Source organism: Parasteatoda tepidariorum, chromosome 5 (assembly GCF_982258835.1).
Source record: "Parasteatoda tepidariorum strain Cologne lab strain chromosome 5, Ptep-v5.0, whole genome shotgun sequence".
In the NCBI taxonomy this organism is placed as follows: Eukaryota; Metazoa; Arthropoda; class Arachnida; order Araneae; family Theridiidae; genus Parasteatoda; species Parasteatoda tepidariorum.
Genome location: NC_141759.1, coordinates 5,196,962 through 5,222,212, shown reverse-complemented (window position 1 = coordinate 5,222,212; position 25,251 = coordinate 5,196,962). Strand labels below are relative to the sequence as shown.

Here is a 25,251-nt window from a genome sequence, read left to right as displayed (position 1 = left end):
GTTGCTGTCCAATTTAAAATAATTAATAAACTTTGCTTAAATGAAACTTTAGGCTTTTTATTATCTAGAGTAAATATAGAAACAAACTGGTTGTTGGTTGATCCCACTGCATCACGCCAACTGCCATTTCATTTTTACGTTCTACGTCAAAATATGTTAACAGCAGATATAATCAACATGCATCATATAAATGAATTCTAAAAGGAAAATCTTAATAAATAGTACAGTGCTGTTAAAAAAATAGTGCAACAAAAGACCAACCATCAATAAAAAAGTGAAACCAATCCATTCTTCTCCCCTAATTACAGGAATGGCCCAATGCAAAAAGATCCTCTGCTGATATGCCTCTAAAGATTGCTTTTTCCTTTATGAAGAAGGCTTATATCAACCCTTGGGAAACTGGTTTACATTATGCCTATGGAAACTAACCTTTATTTCCTATGTACATTCTTTTTTAGGACCTCACTCAATACTAACTGTGGATCATCAACATGCAGAACTACTTATGCAATTCATTTCCAGTTGCTTGGCTTGCACTTTTCATTTTCATCTTGGTTTATACTTCATATTATTTACAATGGAGGTTTTACTTAGAATCTCATCACAAATGTAACAATTCAAATATTTGATGAAATAAAGACCAGAGCATCTTTCTAACAATTATTACTCAATTATTAAAATTAGCTAGACAATACCTCCTTATCTAACATGTAATTGCACATTTAAATTTGCTGTGATTAATTTTTTCTTTGCATCTAAAACAAAAATTCTGTTAAAATATAATTACTCCAAAACTAATTCAAAATTTAAACAAAGTGTGAGACATTATTCATTTCTAGGCATAGGAATATGTGGCTGGAAAAAAAAAGCTTATAATTTGCTTTTGCTGCTAATAGATTTTTGCTAATTTGAATCACAGAGGGAAAAAAATCAACTTTGCCATAAAATAACTCCAAAACTAATGACAGAATAAAATTTATTTTTCCTTCAATTATTTTGGAACATCTTTCTAGAAGTGTGCGAAACATAATATTGTTTCATATTAAAAAAAAAGAAAAATATTTTTAAAAAAATAATAGTAACCAACTAGATTAGAAATAGAATTTACCTAATTTCTGAATGTAAATATTTAGAAGACAATAATTTGGCTGCAACTTTTAAGCTGAAAAGAAAAAGAATATATGTTAGGATGCAAATAAAATGAAGCAAGATAAACAAAAATAGATTTGTTCTGAATAAAAATAAAAATATCTTTTCAAATGAAAATTCCAAATGGTATATACTAGGGGGGGACAAAAACAAAAATAGAAACATTTTGCCCCCTCAATTAATAAATTCAAACATTGGTGAAATTGAGGTAGAATAATATATTGAGTTACATTTTGTATAGCTATTCTTGTTAAGAAATTGTAACTTTTAAATGCTACCACAAGCTGATCGACTAAATCTTTCGTCAATATAACAATGCACTAGAATAAATTTTAAATACATTAAATTATCTTATTGAATTATCCATGTTATTGAGTCAGAAAATAGTGCATAACACAAAAATGCTTGCACAATTTTAGCCAGAGGGGAGGGTTAAATAAATGAACCTTGACTAAGATAATTTGATTTTTTTTATACCCACCCTTGTACATGCCTACAAATATACAAATTCCAGGGAATTTCCTCAAGTATACACAATAAGTAGCAGAAGTTGGGCAAATTCAAAAATGTTTCTTACTTTTAGTAAAATTTTCTGGTGTATAAAATATACTATTTAAATAAATTAGAAAATAACCTAATAAAAACTGTTTTGATGCGACAAACAATATTGTCATTATTAATGTTGGGACATAATTAAAGAAATTTCAATTTGGAATGAATGCCAGCTCCTGATTATTTCTGATAAAATCCTCATCCCACTGAATAAGCCATAAAAGTGAGAAAAAATGTGAAACTAAAGTCATATAGCAAATATTTAACTTATTTTAATGTTTCATAATTATTATAATAGCCAAAATATATAATCATAAGAAATATTTAACTTATTATGAGAACATTTCACAAGCAAAAGAATATCATCTTCACTAACAAATCCAAGTACTTTAGAACAATAATAAAGTAAAAGCTATTGAAAGCATACCTTCCAAAATGCTCATGGTTCAAGGAAGCTGTTAAAATACTTTGCGCAATAAAATTTACAGACAAAGGCAAGACAAAATGTGATCTCTGGTTTCTCACTTTCTTGATATCCATCTGTAACAAAAAGAAATAATTCATTTAAAACAGAGTCTTCTACACCAGAAAGCAATTTAAAGTTTGACAGCCGAGATTGTCTCAAGAATATCATTGCATCTGTATGTCAACAGGACAAATAAAGGACGAAATTTCCGCAATTTATTTTAAAAGTGTATTAAACTGATAGACAAACACAATGTACTCTCACAAGCAGAGTGACAAATGATCAACGAAAAGAAAAGATTACAAAATAATTGGCTTCAACAAAGGCTTAAATTCTCTAGTTTAACCAATAAGGAATAACGTTTTGATCCACTGGGGAATGATCAACAGCAAATTAAAAGTGACCGGCGGAGTCCCGCAGACCATGGCGTCACCAACGTAAGTTGAATCCACGAGAACACAACATCGTCTTAGACAGGATTATTGAGGCTCGAAACTTTACTTTCTTATTTTATTTTACAATTGATCAAAATAGAAAAACCCTTTTAGAATTTATTTATCTAACGAATTTTATTAAAATTTGTACTGAACAAAAAATGGTAAAAAAGCAGACCAATTAAAAAAAAATTGAAAGCTTACAGACAGGTTTCTTAGTTTAAAGTAATTTTAAGGTATGGCTATGAAAAATTGGTTTTCCAGTAAGATTTCTATTTCCTTAAATTTTTAGAGATAGAAATTTTGATTAATTACCATACTTTCAAAATTTATTTTTTCTTCATTGGCAAACTTCAAGTAACAATAAACACTTCAAAATACACACATTTATTAATACTTTCACTCTTGAAGTCAAAAAGCAATTTTTATTAGTGGATGCAAATTAAAATCGTTACCAATCACAGACCAATCATTATTGGGATGAATAAGAGCAAAAAGAAATAACATCCAAGTTGTTGTTGTTTGTTTTTTTTATCGGGGGAGGGGAAGGGGTACTTAAAAGTGATTCCTAGCAAAGGACATTTTAGTCTCTATATCAATAACTATAGGAAGATCAATAACTATAGAAGGAAAAGAGCAAGGATTCTTAAAAATAAAAGATGTAGGTATGAGCAATTTGAAAAATAAAGAATTTCAATGGTCAATTTTCAATTATAAATCACCATTAGAAAAAAAGTTAGGTTTTCAGAGATGTAAATTAACAGTTTAACCAAGATTACTGATTAACTTCATTCAAATAAAATTTACAGATTAATTCTAATCAACAAAGATAGAGATCAAACTGATGAAAGAGCATAATGTGAGCTAGTAAGTTTTTCACCAATTGTGGATTATATATACGGACTGAGTAAAATACACAGTAATTAAATTAAGCAAATGTTTTCAAACAAATTAATTTTCAAGAATAACTATGATACCTGAATGAAAAAATAAATAAAACTTTAAATATAACGTGACAAGACACATGCCCAAGAAGAGACTCTACTTCCATGGATGTCTAAATGTACATAGCAGTAAGCTTCTAGGAAAAAAAGGAACAAAGGTTTCGATAAAGTCTTGGCCATTTAAGCATAGAGATACAGCGTCATTGATCCATAACAAATGAATGAGCATTCTACATAAATTAATATAGAAGCAAGGAGAAAGATGAGTAGTAACTGGCCTTTCTCGTAATGAAAGTACTGCCTTACAAGTGTAGAGATGTTACTACACTAGATAAACGGAAAACATCAATATTTTACGACGATATCCCGTGGCTTAGCTAGATTACAAAAACTAACAATTTGGCGAATCCGACCCAATCATCAATAGTATATCCAACAATCTATCTGCATGAATGCACCTAGTAACAGAAAATATTGACACTGAAACTCACGTAAAGTTGGATAATAGAACAAAATCCTAAGACAGAATTTTAATTTCAGGCGAATGAGAGCTGATTTTAACTGAATGGGTGAAAGAATCACGTGCATAAAAAAATAATAAGTTAAAAATACTATAAATCTCGATTAACAAGTCTTTAAGGAAATCTATAAAAGTCAGCCTAAATTCATCTCTGAAGCACTATCAGTCTTTAAAGACCGCAAAGTTAAAAAGGAAAATAGTTTTTATTCTTTATCCATATGAGTTAGGATTAGCATGAAATAAATGCAGAATTTAATAAATGAAAAAATAGCACAAAAATCAAGCTAAAACACAAACTACATAGTACATTCAAGATAATTAAACCTTTAGTGCTTCTCAAACTTAAACCATATCTAACAGAACCAAGAATATATGACAATAAAATATTCCTTTTAGGATTTGTAGAGAAAAACAAAGATAAAAACAACTTAAAATATGTACAATTTAATTAAAAAGTTTTTAAAAAACTTACCGGTGAATAATTTTTAGAAATTTCATTGCTTTGCCTAATTTCCTTGTTAAAGCTTGATAGCTGATCGAAAGCACTGGGCATAGCATTAGGAGTAGCATTTAAGGCGAATCTGAATTGAAAAAAATACCAAAATTATTCAAAATGAATGATATCAATAAAGTTTACATAACTGAAATTAACTACCTAATTTAAATCAAACTATTTATAAGGCTGTGGGAAGTATACTTTAAATCACTTTTAAATGTCGGTAGGAGGCTGTTTTCTTAATTATGAAATGCTTGACCGTTCTGATTACTATATAAATTCAAAGAAAAAGAGTACTAATGACAGACTTTGTTTATATAAATGTAACAGGGTGGGTAGCCAGATTTTTCAACATAATATAAGCCCCTTTTAAGCACTCAAAAAGTATTTTTAATCACTTTCCAAAAAAATATAATTAGGATCAAGACAGTCATAAAAAAATAAAAATTTCTATCCTTTAAAGTTCTTAATTTATAAACAGAAAATCAATAAAATTCAAAAACATTTTCAAAGACTTTACATAATCATGATAAAATAACTAGTTTCTGATAAATATTGCAGAGGAAAATCATGCATTTTTTGTAATTTAGAACAACAATCGATACAGCAAAGAAAAAATCTCTTTTTAAAAGATAGAAAGGTAAGCACTTTTTACAAACCCCGAATAGAAAAAGCACATTTAAGGCTTTTTAAAAAACGCACATCAAAAATAAGCACCCTTAAGCACTTTTTAAAAATGCTACGCACCCTGTGTAAGTAACAGTAAAATAAGCAATAGTCATGAAGTGAGATTTACACAAGAGAGCTATTTTCTTTTGTGTGTTATCTATTCATTTCATACAGAATTATATACATTCTTACATATAATATATATTCATGCAGAATATATTAAATTTGGTCATTAATAAACACAGAAGTTCAAGCTATTGGCAATTATTTATAGTAAGTAAAATATTGAAAACAACTCCTGACTTTTTCAAAAAAAACAAATTAATTTTAAGAAATAAGCTAAGTGAATTTCTTTTTATAACTCAATTTCAACTCCAAAAATATCTTTACATAAAATTACTACTGGGTCGCTACTCATATGTGTAAAAAAAGTTCCCTGTGTTTTTCCCTAAACATATAATACACAATATATTAAGAGGAAATACACATTCATTGCGCTTCTGAGAACTATATTAGGATCACTACGCTAGTTTTGGTTACTGGAAAAACTTGGAGATAAAAAAAACAACTCAACATAAAACAATTAATGTTACAAGAAATGAAATAATATAATATAGCTCGGTGCTTTAAAAAGTCTGCATTTTTAAAAGACAAAAATAATAAATAAATTTCCCTGTTTTTTCTCAATATGTAAGGAAAAAAATCAAATTCACTGCATTTTAACTGTTATTTTAGATGATGCTTAAATTCCCTGTATTTTACAGGTTTTCCCAATTCTCCCTATAATGTGGCAACCCTGTTAGAACACAATTATGCAATTTATGAAACAATTTATGCCATATGATAAGCTTTTAGAACCTATTTTTAATCGATATTTTATTCTAATATTCTGTTTTAGAAGAATTATGATTATTATCATTGAAAATATAGAGATATTATTTTAAGAAATTTATATAGTAAAAATTTAGTTATTTAAAAAGAAAAAAAGATGACAGGCTATGTGATGTCATTACATGTTTACTAGGTTTAAAATTTTCCGTATTTCATAAATTTAATCCTTTTTAATCTTTCCTAATCCCTCTTTAAATAAATCAGATAATTTATTTTTATTCAATTTTATAAAGAGCGAATATAAATATTTCTTTGCTTGATAAATGTATCGTTTAACTTTTTATTTCAAAACAAGTTTATAGCTAATAATTGTTCAATGCCACAACAAGAGAATATCAAAATCTGTTTTAAACCTTTCCTTATTCAACCACATTAAACACTAGCGTTATGAGGTTTACTTTAATTTCCCACAAACTTTTTGGCCTTAAATCTTTAGCCAGATCATATAAAATTTAATGTGAATAATGCAAAGTTTTTTGCTGCATTATTTTTCAATAACTTGCCACTTTTCCCCATGCTTTTAAACGTCAGTTAGCAAATACACATTCAATAATAATCTGAATTGAATTTGTTGAACTGAGGGGTTAGACGGCTTCTCATGTCCAATTGCCCACCCTCAGTCCAATCGTTGGATCTTTTGAAAAATCATATTACATTTGATCTCTTCAGCAATTGTCGTGTTAAGTATTTAATCATATTAAACAAATTATAAGAGATACTGAAGAGCATATCGTAGAATGGCACCATTGTAAAATTCTTTTCATCGCAACTTGCAAAATAAATGAACATTTAATTTCTACTCTTTTTCTCCATAAGATAATGACATTCTCATTTTTTGACAAACTAAAATAAAATAAAAAATATTTAAAATTTACTGCTGGCCCTATGAATTCAAGTGCCTTAAAAAAAAAACTCCGTAGTAAGAATTGTAAATAACTTATTCAATTTGCAACATAAAATTATACTATGAATATTATGTAATCTGAAAATATACAACGGAATAAACAAAGAATAAAAACTTTGAAGAAGGTCTGTAAAAATAAATAAAAATATCTTATATGAATAAATATGCTGTATCATAATTTCAAGCACAAAAAGCGAAAAAGAAAACATCATGTACTGCAATATTAAATAGTTACCTTTTGACTTTTTGGTGAAATAAATTATCAGCTAACTTCCTAATCTTTTGAAGTATTTCATCATGGTTAGAAGCTTCAGCCAAATTTTTCAAGAATATGAGCTAAAAGGAAATAATTGGAAATCAAAATAAATAAAAAAGGAAGAAAAAGCTTTTTAAAAATTTTTCTCAAGAACTATAAATTATATTTCCCTCTAAATCTTTTTAGATATGAATGAACAAAATGCATAATTATTGTATCAGATATTTTTATTCTGTATTAAATCACATACATTTCTTTATAGTTATGAAATTAACCAAATATTAGGAATTAATAAACACATTTAAGTATTTTATCTTTACTAAAATCCCCGCACTATTTCACACAAAAAAATTCTAATTTTTTCGTGAAAATTTCGATACAAATTTTGATTTTACTGAGTTTTTACAAGATAAAATTTTAGTTTCTAACTGATACTAAACAATTAATTTGCTTCCAAAACCCAATATTTCCTAACAAAAAATTCAATAAAAAAATTTTTCATTGAAAGAAACAAAAAATCAAAACTAAAAGAAAAAAGAATATAAGTCATAGAATCTTTAAATAAAATAGAGAAAAATACTTCATTTGAATTTAATTGGAACATGATAAAAAAAAACTTATTTTATTGGTTCATAAATTTTTTAGATTAGAAAAAAAAAATTTTTTTTTTTTTTGGGGGGGGGGGTAATATTTTTACACATTACTCTTAAAAGGCAACAAATGATACATCATATTTGAGTATATTTCAAATGTGATCCATTTAAATAGTGGATATAATGATATGCATGCAATCTTTATGCCATATTAAACAAATGCATATAATTATAATAAACTTATAGTAAAATTTAACTTAGAGATCAATATTTCTTAGATAACCTAATATAAAAAGTGTGATTACTTGAGCCAAGCCAGATGTTTTTTCTCTGACAGCAGCAACAGGTGAAAGGTAGCTGCTGGCCTTTCTCATGGCATATGCATGGCCACTATGGGACACCCCCTGGGCCATATCTGATGCAATCAGTCTCACCAACTGTGTGAAACGATCACCATCTTCAAGATGAACCCTGCAGTAAAAAAAAAATACTTTTCATTTTGTAGTAATAAGTAAAGGTTTACTTTAAAATAAAGTTAATATTAATGAGATGTAGGACAAACTTATAAAATTTTTCTAATGGACAATTGCCAGCTGTAGTATTTTAAACAGTGTCCTCTTTTCTAAACATGTGGCTAATTTTTTAAAGATCGAAAATTTTAAAGGATCAAGAAAACTTTCAATACTATAAATGTAAGGCTTATTTTTATTATGATTATGAAGTCTTTTTCAAATTATGATAAACATCATAATTTGAAACCTCAACCATCAAACCTCATTTTTAAAATGAAGAAAAATGTTAAGAAACAAGTGGGAAATAAAACAATTTACAAAATATGACAAAATCCTAATTCAATTGTTTTTCTTTAAAAAAAATGTGTAATAAAAGGCACATTTAATGCATTTTTGACTAAAAAAATGGGGAACCAGTTGGCAACTAACGGAAAACTTTTTAATCAACACTATGAGCTCTACTTATGTCCTTTTGAAGGTTCAAAAAAGAAGAAATGTCTCGGAATGAAGAAATGAGAAGAATGGTGGTAGCAAGTAAAAGTTTCCAACCATAATCATTAAGGAATATGCACAACGGAGCCGAATCACAAACGAGTCCATCGAAGAGGAAGATATCAATTCTAAAGCCTCATTTTTGCTGCCTGAATATACCAATTCGAGCTCCTTATGCCGTTAGTAAAGCAGAAAATATTAAGTTATAGTTCTACATTTTTACCGATATTCTTAAGAAATGGTACCTTTAAATCCTACTGCAAGCTGAGCCACAAAATCTTAACATATTAAAATTTTAAGCATTTTTCGACAAATATTTGCACATTTTCATAACATGAGGAAATTATTCCACACAGCTAAAATATGCTTGAAATGTTAAAAACTAACCAGAAATATAGAGAAGTAAAAAATTATACTTACTCATTAAAAATGTCCTTCCATAAGGCAAACATGTCTGGCATGTTTTTCTCCAGACAATAAGATGAAAGAAGTATTTCCTGAACAAAAAAACATAGTTATAAAGAGAAAAAAAATGAAATTAAATGAATTTAGATTATACATAAAAACTAATAATGATTAAATAAAATTAAAATTACAACACAAATTATGGTCACTTTAAATACATTATCACAAAATGAGATTAAGAGGGATTTTTTCTCCCTCCTGAAATTTTTTTTCAAATTCTAAGGAAAATTAAAACAACAACAATAGTAAAAGGCAAAAATAATTGCATTAGCTTAAACAATCAATTTTACTTTATCATGTACATCAACCAAAAAGGGAAATAACAATAATAATTATAAAGAAGAAGAAAGAAAATTATTTCCATAAAATTTAAATTATCTATTAATCTTATTCTATTACTTATTTCAACCATGTTTCACAAAAAGTAAGCACAATTTAATACTGCAACGTAAGTTTTCTATAAATCATTTTAAGTTATAGCAATGCAAACAATAAAGCAACAACCTTTCTGAAAATTTTATTTTTATAGTTTGCAATGCAATTTGACCTATTTGTTACAATAACTTATTAGTGACCAAAGAATATTTAAAGTTTAGAATGTTCCATTTTCAATAAAGCTTACATTTTAATGGTAAAAAAAAGAAATAAAGTTACTTGATCAAAATCGTTTCCAGTCAAAGGGTCTTGGAACAGATTTAACGAAGTACTGAAATTGCCCGTCTTCAGTTGAATTTCTTGGTCAAATTCCTTATAGTTTCTTTTACCGGCACCCATTCTAAAAACATAAATCAGCATTATGTTTTTAAAGTAGTTCACACACACATAAAACAGACAATAAAAAATATAATAACCGAAATGGGTCATCCGAAAATTCAAAACAAGCCAATTATTTATTTGTTTTGAATAAGATACACACAAAAAACTTTACTTTAAAAATCTGTTTCAGAAAAAAATATTCTGAAAAAAAAAACATTAAAATATATTTAGTTTTTAAAAGTCTAACTTTGTTACTAAACAGTTATACGTAACAGCAGTATTACAATTTAGCAACTGTTATAAAAAAACAACAGTGTTACAATTTATACCAAATACTAGAGAAAACACAAAACAAAAATACAAAGCCATTGACAAAAAAAGAAGAAATTTTTCAGCTTATTAACATAACTATTCAATAGAAAGAACAATAATTAATTTGAATGGCTAGAGTTTCTGGGAAAAACATATAGAGAAACATTTTCAAAATGTACAAATTTGTGCAAATTTTTCAAACTTACTATTTCCAAACAAACCATAATGATAGTAACTTTAAGGTATAACCGTTTTCAAAACGATGAATTACATAAATTATAAACAAAGAGTTACATAAATTATTCATCCATATAAATCCAACTCCATTGTGTTAAAACTAAACAACTGAGAATTTATTGCAAATTGTAAAAGTTACACATTTCTCTTCAAAGCAAAGCTCCTCAAGTTCAGGGATGTGATTGACAAAAACACAAAAAAGAGGAAGTTTATAACTGTAGCATTAAACGTGCAAAAGAAAAAATGATATGAATTCAATAGCCAATCTGATAATGATTACATTATTATCTATTCAAATAAATATAAATAAATGGTAATTATGTTCTTAACTAAAATCTTGATTAAAAAAAATTTTTTTTAATAATTTAGAAAACTTAGAGTAATTATGCATAAGCACGATTTTATGTATCACATCATTTTAAAAAACATTTCTTTAATGGTCAAAGGACCTTTATGGACTTTCTTATCAGTTCTTTGTTTTTCCGATGGTCTTTTATTAACATGACTGATCTGTAGACTGCGTTTTGCAGACTTTTGATCATCAGTGTTGATAGGACAAGAAAGTTCATTTCTCACACAATTTTTAGAGGCCTTATATTAAGAATCGCGATGTTGGATTTTAAAATCGCGTGAATAAGGCGATATCGGATTTTAAAATCGCGATGTTGGATTTTAATATTGCGTGAATAAGAATCGCGATGTTCGATTTTAAAATAGGGTGAATAAGAATCGCGATGTTAGATTTTAAAATCGCTTGAATAAGAATCGCGATGTTGGATTTTAATATTGCGTGAATAAGAATCGCGATGTTCGATTTTAAAATAGGGTGAATAAGAATCGCGATGTTAGATTTTAAAATCGCTTGAATAAGAATCGCGATGTTGGATTTTAAAATCGCGTGAAAAAGAATCGCGATGCCGGATTTTAAAATTGCGTGAATAAGGCGATATCGGATTTTAAAATCGCGATGTTGGATTTTAAGATTGCGTGAATAAGAATCGCGATGTTCGATTTTAATATAGGGTGAATAAGAATCGCGATGTTGGATTTTAAGAGTGCGTGAATAAGAATCGCGATGTTCGATTTTAAAATAGGGTGAATAAGAATCGCGATGTTGGATTTTAAGAGTGCGTGAATAAGAATCACGATGTTCGATTTTAAAATAGGGTGAATAAGAATCGCGATGTTTGATTTTAAAATCGCTTGAATAAGAATCGCGATGTTTGATTTTAAAATCGCTTGAATAAGAATCGCGATGTTTGATTTTAAAATCGCGTGAATAAGAATCGCGATGTTCAATTTTAAAATAGCGTGAATAAGAATCACGATATTGAATTTTAAAATCACGTGAATAAGAATCACGATATTGGATTTTAAAAGCACGAAAATACAAATCGCGGTATTGAATTTTTAAATCGCGTAAATAAGAATCACGATGCATAATTTTTAGAGTCCGTGAATACTTACCGCAACGAGTAATGTTTAAACCGCGTATAAATTCGAATATCGATGTTTGATATTACAACCGCGTGATAACGAATCGCAATATTGAAATTTAAAAATATATATGAATACGAATCGCGACATCGGATTTTAAACTAGCGGGAATATGAATCGCGATATTGGGTTTTAAAAACGTTTAAATACAAATCACGATATTGGGTTTTAAAAACGCTTAAATACAAATCGCGATATTGAATTTTTAAATTGCGTGATTGCGAATTGATTTTCAACAAAAGAAGAAAAAAATTTTCAACAAAATATCATTTACTGCATAAAAATTTTTTCCGCGCGGAAATTTATGAAAAAAGAGCGGAAGATTTGGAAAAATCTGAAAAAAGCGGAAATCAGCGGATCCGCGGAAGAATCACATCCCTGCAAGTTTAATTTTTGGAAAAATAATTCTGCAAAACCATTTACTATACGGGGAATCTACAGTCGGCAGGGATCAAACCCATGACCTCTTGTACATGGGCCCAGTGCCCTACTAACGAGGCTATCCCGGCCCTTTCTTTCAAACCATTGTAGCAACATCATTTGCTTTAAAACTTTCATTATTAAACAAAACAAAAAATTAAGCATATGTAATTTTTTATTGATATCAAAAGTATAATATATTCCAGTTTGCTTTGCTTAAAAAGGAAATTCCTTTTACCTCCTACATAAGGGTTCCCACAACTTTGGAGGTATTAGGAAGCCAAAACAATTTAAAAAGAGAGTTCTTTTTTTATACTCAGTACAAAAAAAAATGGATATTCAGCTAGTAAAATATATGTTGATATAGTTATGTTGAGAGGAGTGTCAAGGAGGAACTTACTGTGTGATTACAGAACACATCAGAGGAAGGAGCATAAGATCTTCCTCAGACAGTCGATTAGCATCTAAAACAGCTCTGAAATAGACCACTTCATTTGTTGGTTGCTCACAAGTTTGTACAAGGGTGCCATCTGCAAATAACTTACACTTAATCAATTTAATAACTTATAAAAACTACTTATCAAAAAATTATTTTAAAAAAAATTACTGCTAAGACACACACAGTCAAATAGAAAAAAAAAAACGAAGAAAAAAAAACTTTTCCAAAATTTTACAGTAAACCAACAAAAAATTGACAACTAAGGGAAACAAAATTTATCTTTGCTTTTACGTTTCGGGTAAAAATATTGCTATGCTTAGTTGGGCCCTGTGATTTATAGCCGTCGTTGAACAGCCAACCCAATTTTGGGGTTACAACTACTAATGTTCAACTCCGTAGCCTTGTTATGCTGAACCTGATTTAGAAAATAAGGGAACATATGAATCAAGTATTGGGAAAACTTGCCTTTGTGGAAGACTCTTTGTTGGAGTTAACCAGCATTTGCATTGCATGAAGAGGAAAACCACAAAAACCTCCCAACGTTAGCTTGACGGCGACTCTAACCTATGATCCATCTACCATAGAAGATATTTTACATCAACACTATGGTGGGTGCAAGCCATCTCTGGGATTGGAAGGTGAACGCTCTATTCCCTGAGCCACCACGTCAAATCAAATTTACAAGATTTTAGACTTGTTTTGGGTAGGGCAGGAGGTGATGTCAGAAATCAAGATCTCCAATAAAAGTGTCACATTCCCGAGTACAGAAATTTCTCCCGCTTAAATTCCGTGCGTGGATGTGAAAAATGAATAATGCGTTCATACAATGCAAACATTAATACTTTGAAAGGAATTCAGAGAAGTTGAACCCATAATGAAAAATATGTTTTCAGTGTAATTCAAGGTAACAATTGACGAAGCAAAGAAGAAGTGGTCAATGAAGCACTTTAAAACAACCAATGTAAAAAAAACACCTTTAAACTGACACTATATCATGGGAGAAACTTAGCATGGCAAATTTTATTTAACCTTCTTTCGTAATTTAAATTTTAAAGTTAAGAGAAAAGTGAGCTCAAATGAACATAGAGTAAATCATGAAATTTCATATGCAGAAATTTTTTTTTTAAATATTAGCAAACAAATTATGGCAATATTTATCAGTACTATGCAGTGGGGAATTAATCCAGCAATATTTTATTTACATTTGATACTTTAAAAACACTTTTTCAGCATTTGAAATTTCATGTCTTACTCTATGTTTAACTGAACTCATTTTTCTCTAAATTCTAAATATTCAAAGAAGACTCTTAAGAGCCATTAAAGAAAATTAAAATTATGGTGTTATAACGATTTTAAAAACACTGTAAAACCTGTTGCAAGTCATTTTAAAACTCGATGTGCTCTCAAAATGAAAATTTTTATCTCTTTCATAATTTCTTTAATTTTTTTTTTTTTTTTTTTTGGACATGTATGCTAACAAATAATGAAACTACCTTGTTCTGTAAATATATTTTGCATGCAAAAGAGACTAAGTTTAAAATATGTTTACCATGCATAAAGTCTATAATGGAAATTGTTTGGTTGGAGTTGCTCTTACCCAGCATTGAAAACTTCAGGGGAGTTTTTTCCAATTTCTCTTTCACATCTTTAATTTCTAAAGAAGGCAGGCAAGAAGCATCTGATTTAGTTTGATGTTTGGATAAATCAAGGCCTAGGAAAAATCAAAAAGCAATGAAGAAGGTTCAAATTTTTATCTATACAAATGCTAAATTAGCGTGACAGAAATAAAAACACAATAGTGACATATTGAGAACTTTTTAAACTACAGTTTTTAAAAATCCAATAGATTAAATAAACACACTGAAAGTTAGTCCAGCCTTTTCCCAAGTTTACAGTGCCATACTTTCTTGCATCGTGACTTTAGTTTCCTTATGTTACTCAATGCGAAAATAGTGAATAACAGCAAAATTTCAGTACAATTTTGCCCAGGGCCAATGGCATGCAGGGGTGTGAGAAATCCTAAGCAAGCTTCTGGATTAGATGCCTTTTAAAAAAGGAGTAAAATGCACTGAGAAGATAAAGAAAAAAATGTTTATAGGGCATATATTTATAATAATCCAATTTCAATATAAATGATAAGAGAAACTATTCTATAATTAAAAAATTAAATATTTCTAACAAAATTTTCTAATTTTAGCTTAAATGTGGTGAAAAATATTCAAATATTGATGACCTTATTGTCATTAGCCATTAAGGCAGAGACAGAGCAATTCTTCTTGTTTTCCAGTGGCGCCATCTATGGCCAAGAATTTGACTTCTGCCACACCCATATATTACACACGTTAAAGGGCAGACCTATTCATATGTCCATTCATTCACCCACAAATTGTAATTTTGACCTGAAAAAGAAATTGATCAATATCCAATTCAGTACCCCCAGAGGTATAGTTCCTTATGAGAACATTGAGGACTTTGTGACCTGACAGATTTAATGTGCACCAACCACCATTTACTACAGAGTCATCAGCCATCTGGGATCAAACTCCTGTTCTCACGAGTGAGTGTCCAGCACTCTGCCCACCAGGCTATCCCTGCCTCTTTTGATGTGATGACCTTAAACTTGCTTATTATTATCATTATTTTAAATTCAGGCTTTTTTTCCTTAAAAATAGTTTGCTCAAACCAAATACTGATCAGTTAAAAGAAATAAATTCCATACAAAGTTATTAGTTTTCAAACTCTTACAGCACTTAGTCATGGATTATATTCCCCCTTTGGCTTAATGTCTGGGGCTGTTACCACTTTGCCTAACACCTCTTCACAACGTTTATTGGGTTAAAGTAGTAGATAATTTTATATTTTATTTAATTTCCTTCGATCACCCAAACTATCATCAATCCATCACTTGATGTTAGTTTTTTCTCCAAACTTTTCAAAAAATTTTAATACAGTTTTGATGCATTTATTTTCAAGAAGAATTACTTTGCAAATTTTAAATTGAGCCAAATTAATGAAAATAGAGGGTCTGTTTCAAATAATCTGGCGAAAAAAAATTGGACATTTAAAAATGAAGACAAATATTTAAACATTTAATGAATATAAATTTTTATGCTTATGGCGATATATAAGTCAGTTAAAAAGCAAATATCTATTTTTAAAATTTGACTTTTACTCATATACGTCTACAAGAAAAAATGTAACAGCTATTTTATAAAGAAAAGCATAAGATTATATGAAAATTGCAGGGTTAATTAGAGGAAAAATAAGTTTATATTTTAAGATCTAAAATAATTATTTTTTAAAATACCTTTTTCATAAATTTGTAATTTATCTTCCTCGCTTAAGACATTCAGCTTCGATTCAAGAAGTTTTTTCTCTTCCTCTTTCAGCTCAGCTTCAAAATTCTCTTTGGGCGACATCACCAAAGTCAGCTTATGAGCATTATTCTAAAAACCATAACAATAAAAATAACACTATTTTCACAATAAGACTATTTTTCAAACAATTTTAAATAATTAAGATTTTTTTAAAAAAAAATTTTTTTTACTCATATTAAAAAAACAATCGATAAATGAAGTAAAAAAGAGAAAATCAACTAAACCAAGCAGTCACTTTAAATCAGTAGTAGGAAAAACTACATTTTCTGTAGTTAACTACAACTACTTCATTACAATTGTAGTTAACAACTACATTTTTTGTAGTTAACTACAACTATTTCATTACAATTGTAGTTAACAACTACATTTTTTTGTAGTTAACTACAACTACTTCATTACAATTGTAGTTAACAATTACATTTTTTGTAGTTAACTACAACTACTTCATTACAATTGTAGCTAACAACTACATTTTTCGTAGTTAACTACAACTAATTCATTACAATTGTAGTTAACAACTACATTTTTTTATAGTTAACTACAACTACTTCATTACAATTGTAGTTAACAACTACATTTAGTGTAGTTAACTACAACTACTTCATTACAATTGTAGTTAACAACTACATTTTCAGTAGTTAACTACAACTACTTCATTACAATTGTAGTTAACAACTACATTTAGTGTAGTTAACTACAACTACTTCATTACAATTGTAGTTAACAACTACATTTAGTGTAGTTAACTACAACTACTTCATTACAATTGTAGTTAACAACTACATTTTTTGTAGTTAACTACAACTACTTCATTACAATTGTAGTTAACAACTACTTTATTCTCATTGTAGCGACTACAAACTACTTTCGAAATGTAGTCACTACTTTGCTACTTTTAAAAGACAAACTTAACTGGAGAACTTAATTTTCCAATATTCAAAATGATTTTCCAATATTCAAAATGATTAAAAAAATTGGCTAGGTTAAATATGAGGAGATACTAAGTTTTAATTTATGTTTTCATGAATTAGTTTGTTATTCTAAAGCACTTTTTTCTAATTTGTTTTTTATCTTTCAAACTCTATGCTTTTCTTAACAGTGATTTAAGAAATGCTTGGAAATTATAAAATGTTTGTGATTTAAGTGACCAATGTTTTTTTTTTTTTTAAATCCTCAAAATGTACAGTGAGAAAAACTAAACAAAAACGGGCCAAGCTGAATAACTTTTGATCTAATGATCGGATCTTCACATTCTATGAATCAATCTTAATGGTTTGAAGAGGTATATGCTAATTAATTAATACAGATGATATTTTAAAACATGAAATCACATACAAAAACGTAGTTCTGTGAAATTTTAAAAAAGCCATATTTAAAATTTGATTTCTCAGAAATAACTCCAGCGATTTTGCACAGATTTTTCCAAGCATCAGTTGTAGATTTTATTAACATTCGGTCACAGAAACATTCTCATTGCATATTTTGACGCCTCCACGAAGGCTCAAAAAATTTTGTGCGTTTGAACTTTGTTTCTTTATTTAAGTAACGTTAAAACTAGTTGCCAGAAATCACTACAACCTACTTTCTTTTTGTATTGCACTACTCAGTACAACACTTCTTTTAAGAAGCAGCACACTACACTGCAAACTATGGAAAAAGTAGTGATTACAGTATTTTAGCTACAAGTAGCATGCTACTTGTAACCACTGCTTTAAGTTAATAAAATTATAATAGTATGGTTAAAAAAATATGAAATTATTCAATATTTGAAATGAAAAAAGAGAAATAGAGTTTATAATTCAATAATTAGATAAACAATACCAGATAAGCAAATAAATTTTAAAAAATTCAAGCTAGAACAAAATATATAAAACAAATAAATAATTTTAATATTTACTGTATAATCTAATTTTGGAATTTTAAACTTCAGTTCACACTAAAATTAAGAATAAAATTAATTATAAAAAAAGCAGAAGTAAAATATGATAAATTATAAAATTTATATATTTATTTGATATAAAACTTTTCAAATGATAGACATGTTCTTATGTTACCGCATTTGAAACATGCGTAAATTTACATAAATAATTTGAAATAATTTAACCTCCAGAGACACAAGCTTCAAATAGAGATAAAAATGCCATTTTTATTTAAATATTTAGCTTAGACTCTAGTGAACTACTAAATGTGATGAAATACTTATGTTAAAAAAAATTTCAATTAATTAAACTTAATTATTGGTTTTTAGTAATTATCAATTATTACATAAGAAATGATAAATTTCAATTTTAAGCATTTTTTGAAAAGTGTGGGGTATTTTTAAAATATGTTTCTTCACAAAAAAAATAATAAGATATTTATATGCCATAAACCTGTCTAAACACTAACTTGATTTAAATTTCTTACTTCTCTTACAATTATTTACTGTAATTTAAAAATCCGATGAGTTCAAATTTAAGTACAATTCCACAGAGTCAATTGGTTTGAAAAGCATGCAAACAGAACGAAAAAACTTAAAAAATATTATTTTAAGTGATAAGTTTGATCCTCAATGTGTCTTAAAAGTTAAAACAAGGGCTTGTAATAAGTCACCCTGTTTAAATAGATAAATTTTTTACATCAAATTGTTCCTTCATAATGTTCCTGGATACTTAATACTTATTTAAGTTCAGATAATTTCCAATAGATAAAAGAACAATAAACAAATGCTTCTAACATTCAAATAGCCTAAAAGAAAAATGTGGGGTTTTCATCAAAAACTTTGTCTTGAACAATTTGACAATGAGACTTATTATAATGTAGCCACAAGTCCTTTGCATGCTAACTATAATTAAATCTCAAACTAAAGAAAATTCAAATGGAAAGCTACAATTTAACTGCCTTACTTTAAAGTACTGAACTATCTTGTCTTGTAAGAAATGGGGATTTTCATTCATCTGCCTTAAAAACCACTGGACATGGTCATTCACCTTAAAACCAGTCACTGGGCATCCATCATGATTCCATAAAGAATTCACACTCTAAAACATGAAATAAAAAAATAATTAAAACAGAAATGAGCCTACATTTTTTGTATTTCTTTTTTCTGTTGCCTTTTTCCCTTACTATAACAAAACTAAAATATTTTCAAAACTTAAATAAAGAATAAAATAACAATTTTTAAAAAAAAAACTCTCCAACTAAAATATGGAATTTTTTATTAACAAACTTTGATTAAATTAAAATACCAAAATTTATTTTAGAATGTAAAAAAAAACATACATTTTAGCTTTTTGGATTCTTTCTCGTCAAATATACTTTGCACTTATTCTTTGCAAGAAAATACTTAAAAAAATCTATGAAATGTTTCTTAAAAGCCTTACTGGTGCTCAATAAAATTGCATAGGTTTTCTAGAACCATAGAGGCCAGACAACATTTCACCAATGGCTATTTAAGGAGTTCTTCCTGCGATAGAAAGCTTTTAGGACCTGCACTAAAAATAGAGCATGCCAGCAAGTACAGCAATAGCTGGATATAACAAGTACAGTCTGACGACGAATTCCCAAAACATTGCCAAAACACTACCTAATATTAAATACAAAAAAATTATATGTTTATAATGATTTGAAAATTACTAGCCTTCGACTACTAGAACAATTTTTTTAAGGAAATATATTTTTCTGCTGTTTAAGTATATGAAAAAGTTAAAATCGGGAAAGCTTAATATTTATTTCTTGTATCAATACGAAAAAGCAAAAAATGAACACCGCTCCTTTTTTTAAACTTTTATTTTTATAGAGAGATGTGTAAGCAAATACTGGTAAAATTTTATTCCAAAGAAAATTTCTTCTGTTCTAGTTAGAAAACCTACCAAGTACTTCAAAAGAGTTTTATTGATATCATGCTCAGCTTTATATTAAATTAGCAATAACATCAAAAGGTGTTCATTTTTCACCTTGCAAAAACTTGCTACGATTTGTAAACATGTTGCTCTAATATTTTTGTCACAGACATTTTAGGACAGAACTGCGAGATTTAGTCTACAATCTGTATGCATAAGCAGTCACTCTAAGATAGATATTTTAAAACAAAATAAAAGAAATGATATAAACATGACTCTTTAAGTCTCTTTATTGCTATTTTAACATTAAATAAAAGAATTTTCTTAAAATGACAGGTTAACAATAACAACATTTTTATCAGCTATTATGAATTGTTGTTATAACAGAATTTTACTGTATTTTAAAATACCTAAATATTACTTTAAAAGACGTTTTGGGGACTTTTTTTATATTTTTGTTGGTTTAAGAAGTTATGTGCTTAGTCAAATTTTCAAGCAGTTTTTTCAATAAATAATCACAGTTAAAATTAAAAGACGTTTGCGACACAACAAAAAATTATTATGATTTCTGAATGCTGCCTTAGACAAAAAAGTAATGTAACTGTATAACTTTAATATGGAATAATATGCTCACCATTGCACAACTGAGACCAAATCTTGCTGTTCTGTGTTTTGTACCAATTTCAACAGAATGAAGCACTCCTTTGATGCGTTTTTCCGGAAACCCTGTCCTGAAAATATTAAAAACCAATGTATATTTTATTGAAGATTAAAATAACAAAGCAAATACATTTATCAACAAATAGTGTAATAAAAGTTTGAAAAAAATGTAAAATGTTCCAACAATTTGAGGAATTGTTGATTCAAGAAATGATTGCAGAATTAAAGATTGGCAAAGTGATACCAATAGCAACATTTATGGAAGCAGTGTTGCCAGAACTTAAGATTAAAAAGTAGCGAATGTGAGCTTCAAAAGTAGCGGATTCGAAAATTTTGTAGCCCAAAAAAACTACGTTATATATATATATATATATATATATATATATATATATATATATATATATATATATATATATATATATATATATATATATATATATGTTCTACTAAATTAAAAAAATAAGTTAAATTTCAATGCTGTAGTTGTAGTTCATTTACGATTGGCGACGTCTGGGAAACATCCGATGATCCAAAGACATGCCATCACTATTTTGATCCCCTGCAGTGGTCATGGCACCCCCCCCCACTTCAGTAGCCCGACGACCTGCACGCAAAGTCGAGCACTTTACGGTAGAACAGTTTAGCGAGGACCCATACCGCACGACCTCGGTCCCTACGCAGACTGATCCACGTGGTCACCCACCCGCACACTGACCGCAGCCAGTGATGTTATTTTTTTATAACCGTCGTTGAACAACCGACCCAATTTTTTGGGTTTACGACTACTAATGTTCAACTCCATAGCCTTGTAATTTTGAATCCAATCCAGAAGACAAGGGAACTCCTGGATCGAGTATTGGGAGAAATTTTGCCTTCGTGGAGGACTTTTTGATGGAATTAACCGGCATTTGCGTTACATGGAGAGGAAGACCACGAGAACTCTAACAGTTAGCCTTACGGAAAGGGGACTCAAGCCCTTGATCCGTCTACCACTGACATACCTGCCAACATTTACGCATTTGGCGTAAAATTTTATTTTTATATTTAAAGTGGTAGTAAAAATGTACTATTTTTTTCTTTTATAAACCTAATTTTTAAATGATTTTGATCACCACTATTCTTAAAAAAATTAAGAATATATAATAATATGCGATACTATCATGGTTATCAGCTTAAGCTTCTTCAAATACAAAGTATTTTTTTGCGAAAAATTGAAATTTTAATTCCATTTAATACCACTGGGAAAAGTCATAATGAAAGTGATTAAATGTTGGCAGGTATGCACTGAGGATATTTCACGTCAGCTCTGTGGTCGGTGCAAGTAGGATGCGGAATTCGTATCGACCAGCCATCGCCGAGATCGAACCCCGGTTCACCTCATTGGAAGGCGAACACTCTCTCCCCTGAGCCATCGCGGCTCAGCCAGTGATATTTGACTTCAATGATCTGCTGGGAACCGTGTCTTAACGATCAGTGCACTGAGGGACTTAAATTTCAGTGAGCTGCGTTCATAATTTCGCCAAATTCAATATTTCGTTTTAGCTCAGATTACAGGTCACGCGATTTTTCCAGATGATAAGCGATTAATAATGGTTGGAGTTAAAGCTTTTTTCCCCCATCATACAAGCCGTGCATTTTTCCATATATATCTTTGAGTTTTCACGAGTCTATAATTTGAAGCATAGATAGGGAGAGATTCTGGACTCTGCGCAGCAAAACAAAACAAGAATCCAAAACTAAAGCTGATGCGTTTTCAGAAATAAAAGAAAATATTTTTAAAAAAGATAAAGAAACTGCAGACTTTACAGAATCTCTCATTTTATAATAGGAAAGGAAATTTTTTTTTTAATAAAATATTTCTGTGAGATAAGTAGCATGAAATTCTCTTAAGTAGCGCATTTTTAAGATTTGTAGCTTTTGAAAAATAATGAGTAGCCCAAAAAGTAGCGGGTAGCCCAAATACGATTTTATGTAGCGGGGAGTTTTAAAAGTAGCCCAATCCGCTACTTGTAGCCCAATCTGGCAACACTGTATGGAAGCCCTCAAAGCGTTTCAATTAATGAGTAAATTTCAGTATTCACACAATTGTAAGGAACAAGTTTGTTTCTTACATTTTCAAGATGTAATTTTATACTTTTTGTCGAGCTCACACTAACTTCACTGAGAAAACTTTCCCACCTGAGAAAAGGAAAAATCCTTCAATCACTCAACTGTGGCCTGACTCTTGATTCCTTCTTTCCTAGTAAGGAGCCCAACTTATTTAAATTTATATAGCTTGAGTTTGAACTCCCTTTTCGTCAGTTTCTGCACTGATTCAAAATTGATTGCAGTCTCATGCGGACCCTCGAACTATGTTCTGCCTACTTTTTGATGATCTTGCGATTCAAAGATGTAATAATGGCATATTTTTTTTTCACCTGGAGCAGTCACCTTTTTGGTCAAGCTTCTTGAAGTCTTTCGTGGTCTTGGAAATAGTTTTTTGAGGTACAGTGTGCAAAAAAAAAGAGACCACCATAAATAACTTTTGATCTTATGATCAGATCTTCATGAGAGCTAAGACTCATTCTTAATGATTCCATGGGAGGACCTCAAATATGATAATTAATGAGTGCAGCTGATATTTCTAAGTTACAAATTCAGATACTAAAATATACTTTGTCTAAATAAGCGTACCTTTTTATCTACAGATTCAGGCTTTTGATCCCTAAAATGTAGGAGGTAGCGGCAATTAGGGAAATAGGTACCCCATAGTTTGACCAAGAGAGCAGTTCACTGTTCTCTTGGTCAATTTCAAACCAGAAAAACAAGCACAAGTACAAAAAATAAGCAAAATTCAATGAGTAAATATTATTTGACCGTAAAAAAATTTTCTTAAAAAATGCATTAAGGGCTATTTTGTAATTTGTAATAATCCTGCATCATTTAATATATAAAAAAAAGAAAGAAAAACTTTTTTTAGGGAGGTACAAAAAGTTTTCAGCAAAAATTGGTCTACAAAATATGAAATGTTATTAAAACATTTTTGTTTGAAAAATCTAATAAAACAAAAATTACCTATGTATAGAACAGCTTTTGTATTGTAATTATATTAATAATATAAAAATTCCCTTTAAAAAGAATTTAGAATTGTACAATATTGCACAAGGTTACATGCAGAAGTGTTAGAGTAGAAAAAAAGAAAAAACAAGTAGAATTCACTTACTTAATAACTTCATCAAAAGTGGATGCAATAACGTCTTTAACACGATCAACATCTCCTTCAGCTATTTCTCTAACCCCCACAGAGAAGACACTTTGCTTGAAGTGACTCATGTATCTATGAGTAGAATAAATTATTGAACTTTTAGCTCTATACACAGTAAATAAATTGTCTCTATCTATATGAATAAATCTGCCACATTGTTTTGTTATGTATAACTAAAAATTTACAAAGTTCAGACACCAAGTTTATGCCTTACGATGAAATCACTAGCCAGACACAATTTACAAAATTAACAAATATTTATCAAAGGAAGGTGAAGCAAATTTTTTAATATCAAAAAGAATAACCAGTGCCAGCAAAAACTGATACAATGGAATACCAACAAGTCATGCAGTGGGTATCTCGATCTTGATTGGTTGTTGAGATGTGGAATTTATTCAGGTTAGAAACTGTTCCTTCCATTCAATTTCGTGTAAACCAAACCCGTCAAAATTATCTTAAGTGACATTTTTTCTCGAAGATTGTTTCACAAAAAATTCAATTCCTTCACAATAACATTATTTAACACAAAGGCAGGCATGAAGTCATGTAGAGCATAAACAAATTATGAATCAAAGTTGCCAGGCAAACAAAATAAAAATATATCATGGACTGGTTACAATAAAATAAACAAACAAATAATAAATATAAGTTCAGTAAAAGACGTAGACGAGAAATAATTACATTTCAACACGATGCGAGATACGGAGCTGTTTATAATAACTACATTTTAATTTACATTCTAATTCATAAGGAGAAACTAAGTTCAACTTTAACCTGCCATTTTGCTTAGAAACGAACAGCTAGCGCTGAAGTCATAGGACACATGTGTGGGTATCTATACCCAAACGTGGGTGGGTATGAGTACCCAATTCTAGATAATATAAACAAAACAAGAAAAGGGTAAACTTCTGTAAAAGTATGTGATGACATTTTTACAGTGGCAAGTAAATATTTTACATAAAAAAAGGGGGGGAAGGAGTTTTAAAAAAAAGGAAATTTGTTCTAACCAGGCTGTCTATAAACTTGCCAAGTCCTTAAGAAATAACTAAGAGTCAAACATATGGAAATAATTAAGTAAGGAAATAAGTGGGAAATAAATAAATAAAAAATTATTTAAGGAAAGAGCATCCTCACAATATTATAAA

General features: G+C 29.1%; 1 protein-coding gene across 3 annotated transcripts in view; it reads right to left on the bottom strand.

The window, feature by feature from the left end:
* Positions 1-25,251, bottom strand: part of LOC107446747 (presequence protease, mitochondrial) — a 44,613-nt gene that overhangs the window by 5,651 nt on the left and 13,711 nt on the right. For 2 of the 3 annotated variants that reach the window (XM_016061491.4, XM_071186032.2), the window contains 13 exons: positions 24,065-24,178; positions 20,837-20,933; positions 19,267-19,401; positions 16,312-16,450; positions 14,602-14,715; positions 12,966-13,095; positions 9,998-10,118; positions 9,299-9,375; positions 8,180-8,345; positions 7,261-7,361; positions 4,538-4,646; positions 2,129-2,241; positions 1,109-1,162 (listed from right to left, as the gene is read on the bottom strand). In XM_016061491.4, coding sequence (XP_015916977.1) covers positions 1,109-1,162; positions 2,129-2,241; positions 4,538-4,646; positions 7,261-7,361; positions 8,180-8,345; positions 9,299-9,375; positions 9,998-10,118; positions 12,966-13,095; positions 14,602-14,715; positions 16,312-16,450; positions 19,267-19,401; positions 20,837-20,933; positions 24,065-24,178 — 1,470 coding nt within the window. Of the gene's footprint in view, positions 1-1,108; positions 1,163-2,128; positions 2,242-4,537; positions 4,647-7,260; positions 7,362-8,179; positions 8,346-9,298; positions 9,376-9,997; positions 10,119-12,965; positions 13,096-14,553; positions 14,716-16,311; positions 16,451-19,266; positions 19,402-20,836; positions 20,934-24,064; positions 24,179-25,251 lie in introns of all 3 variants that reach the window. The other variant, XM_016061490.4, reaches the window with a different exon arrangement.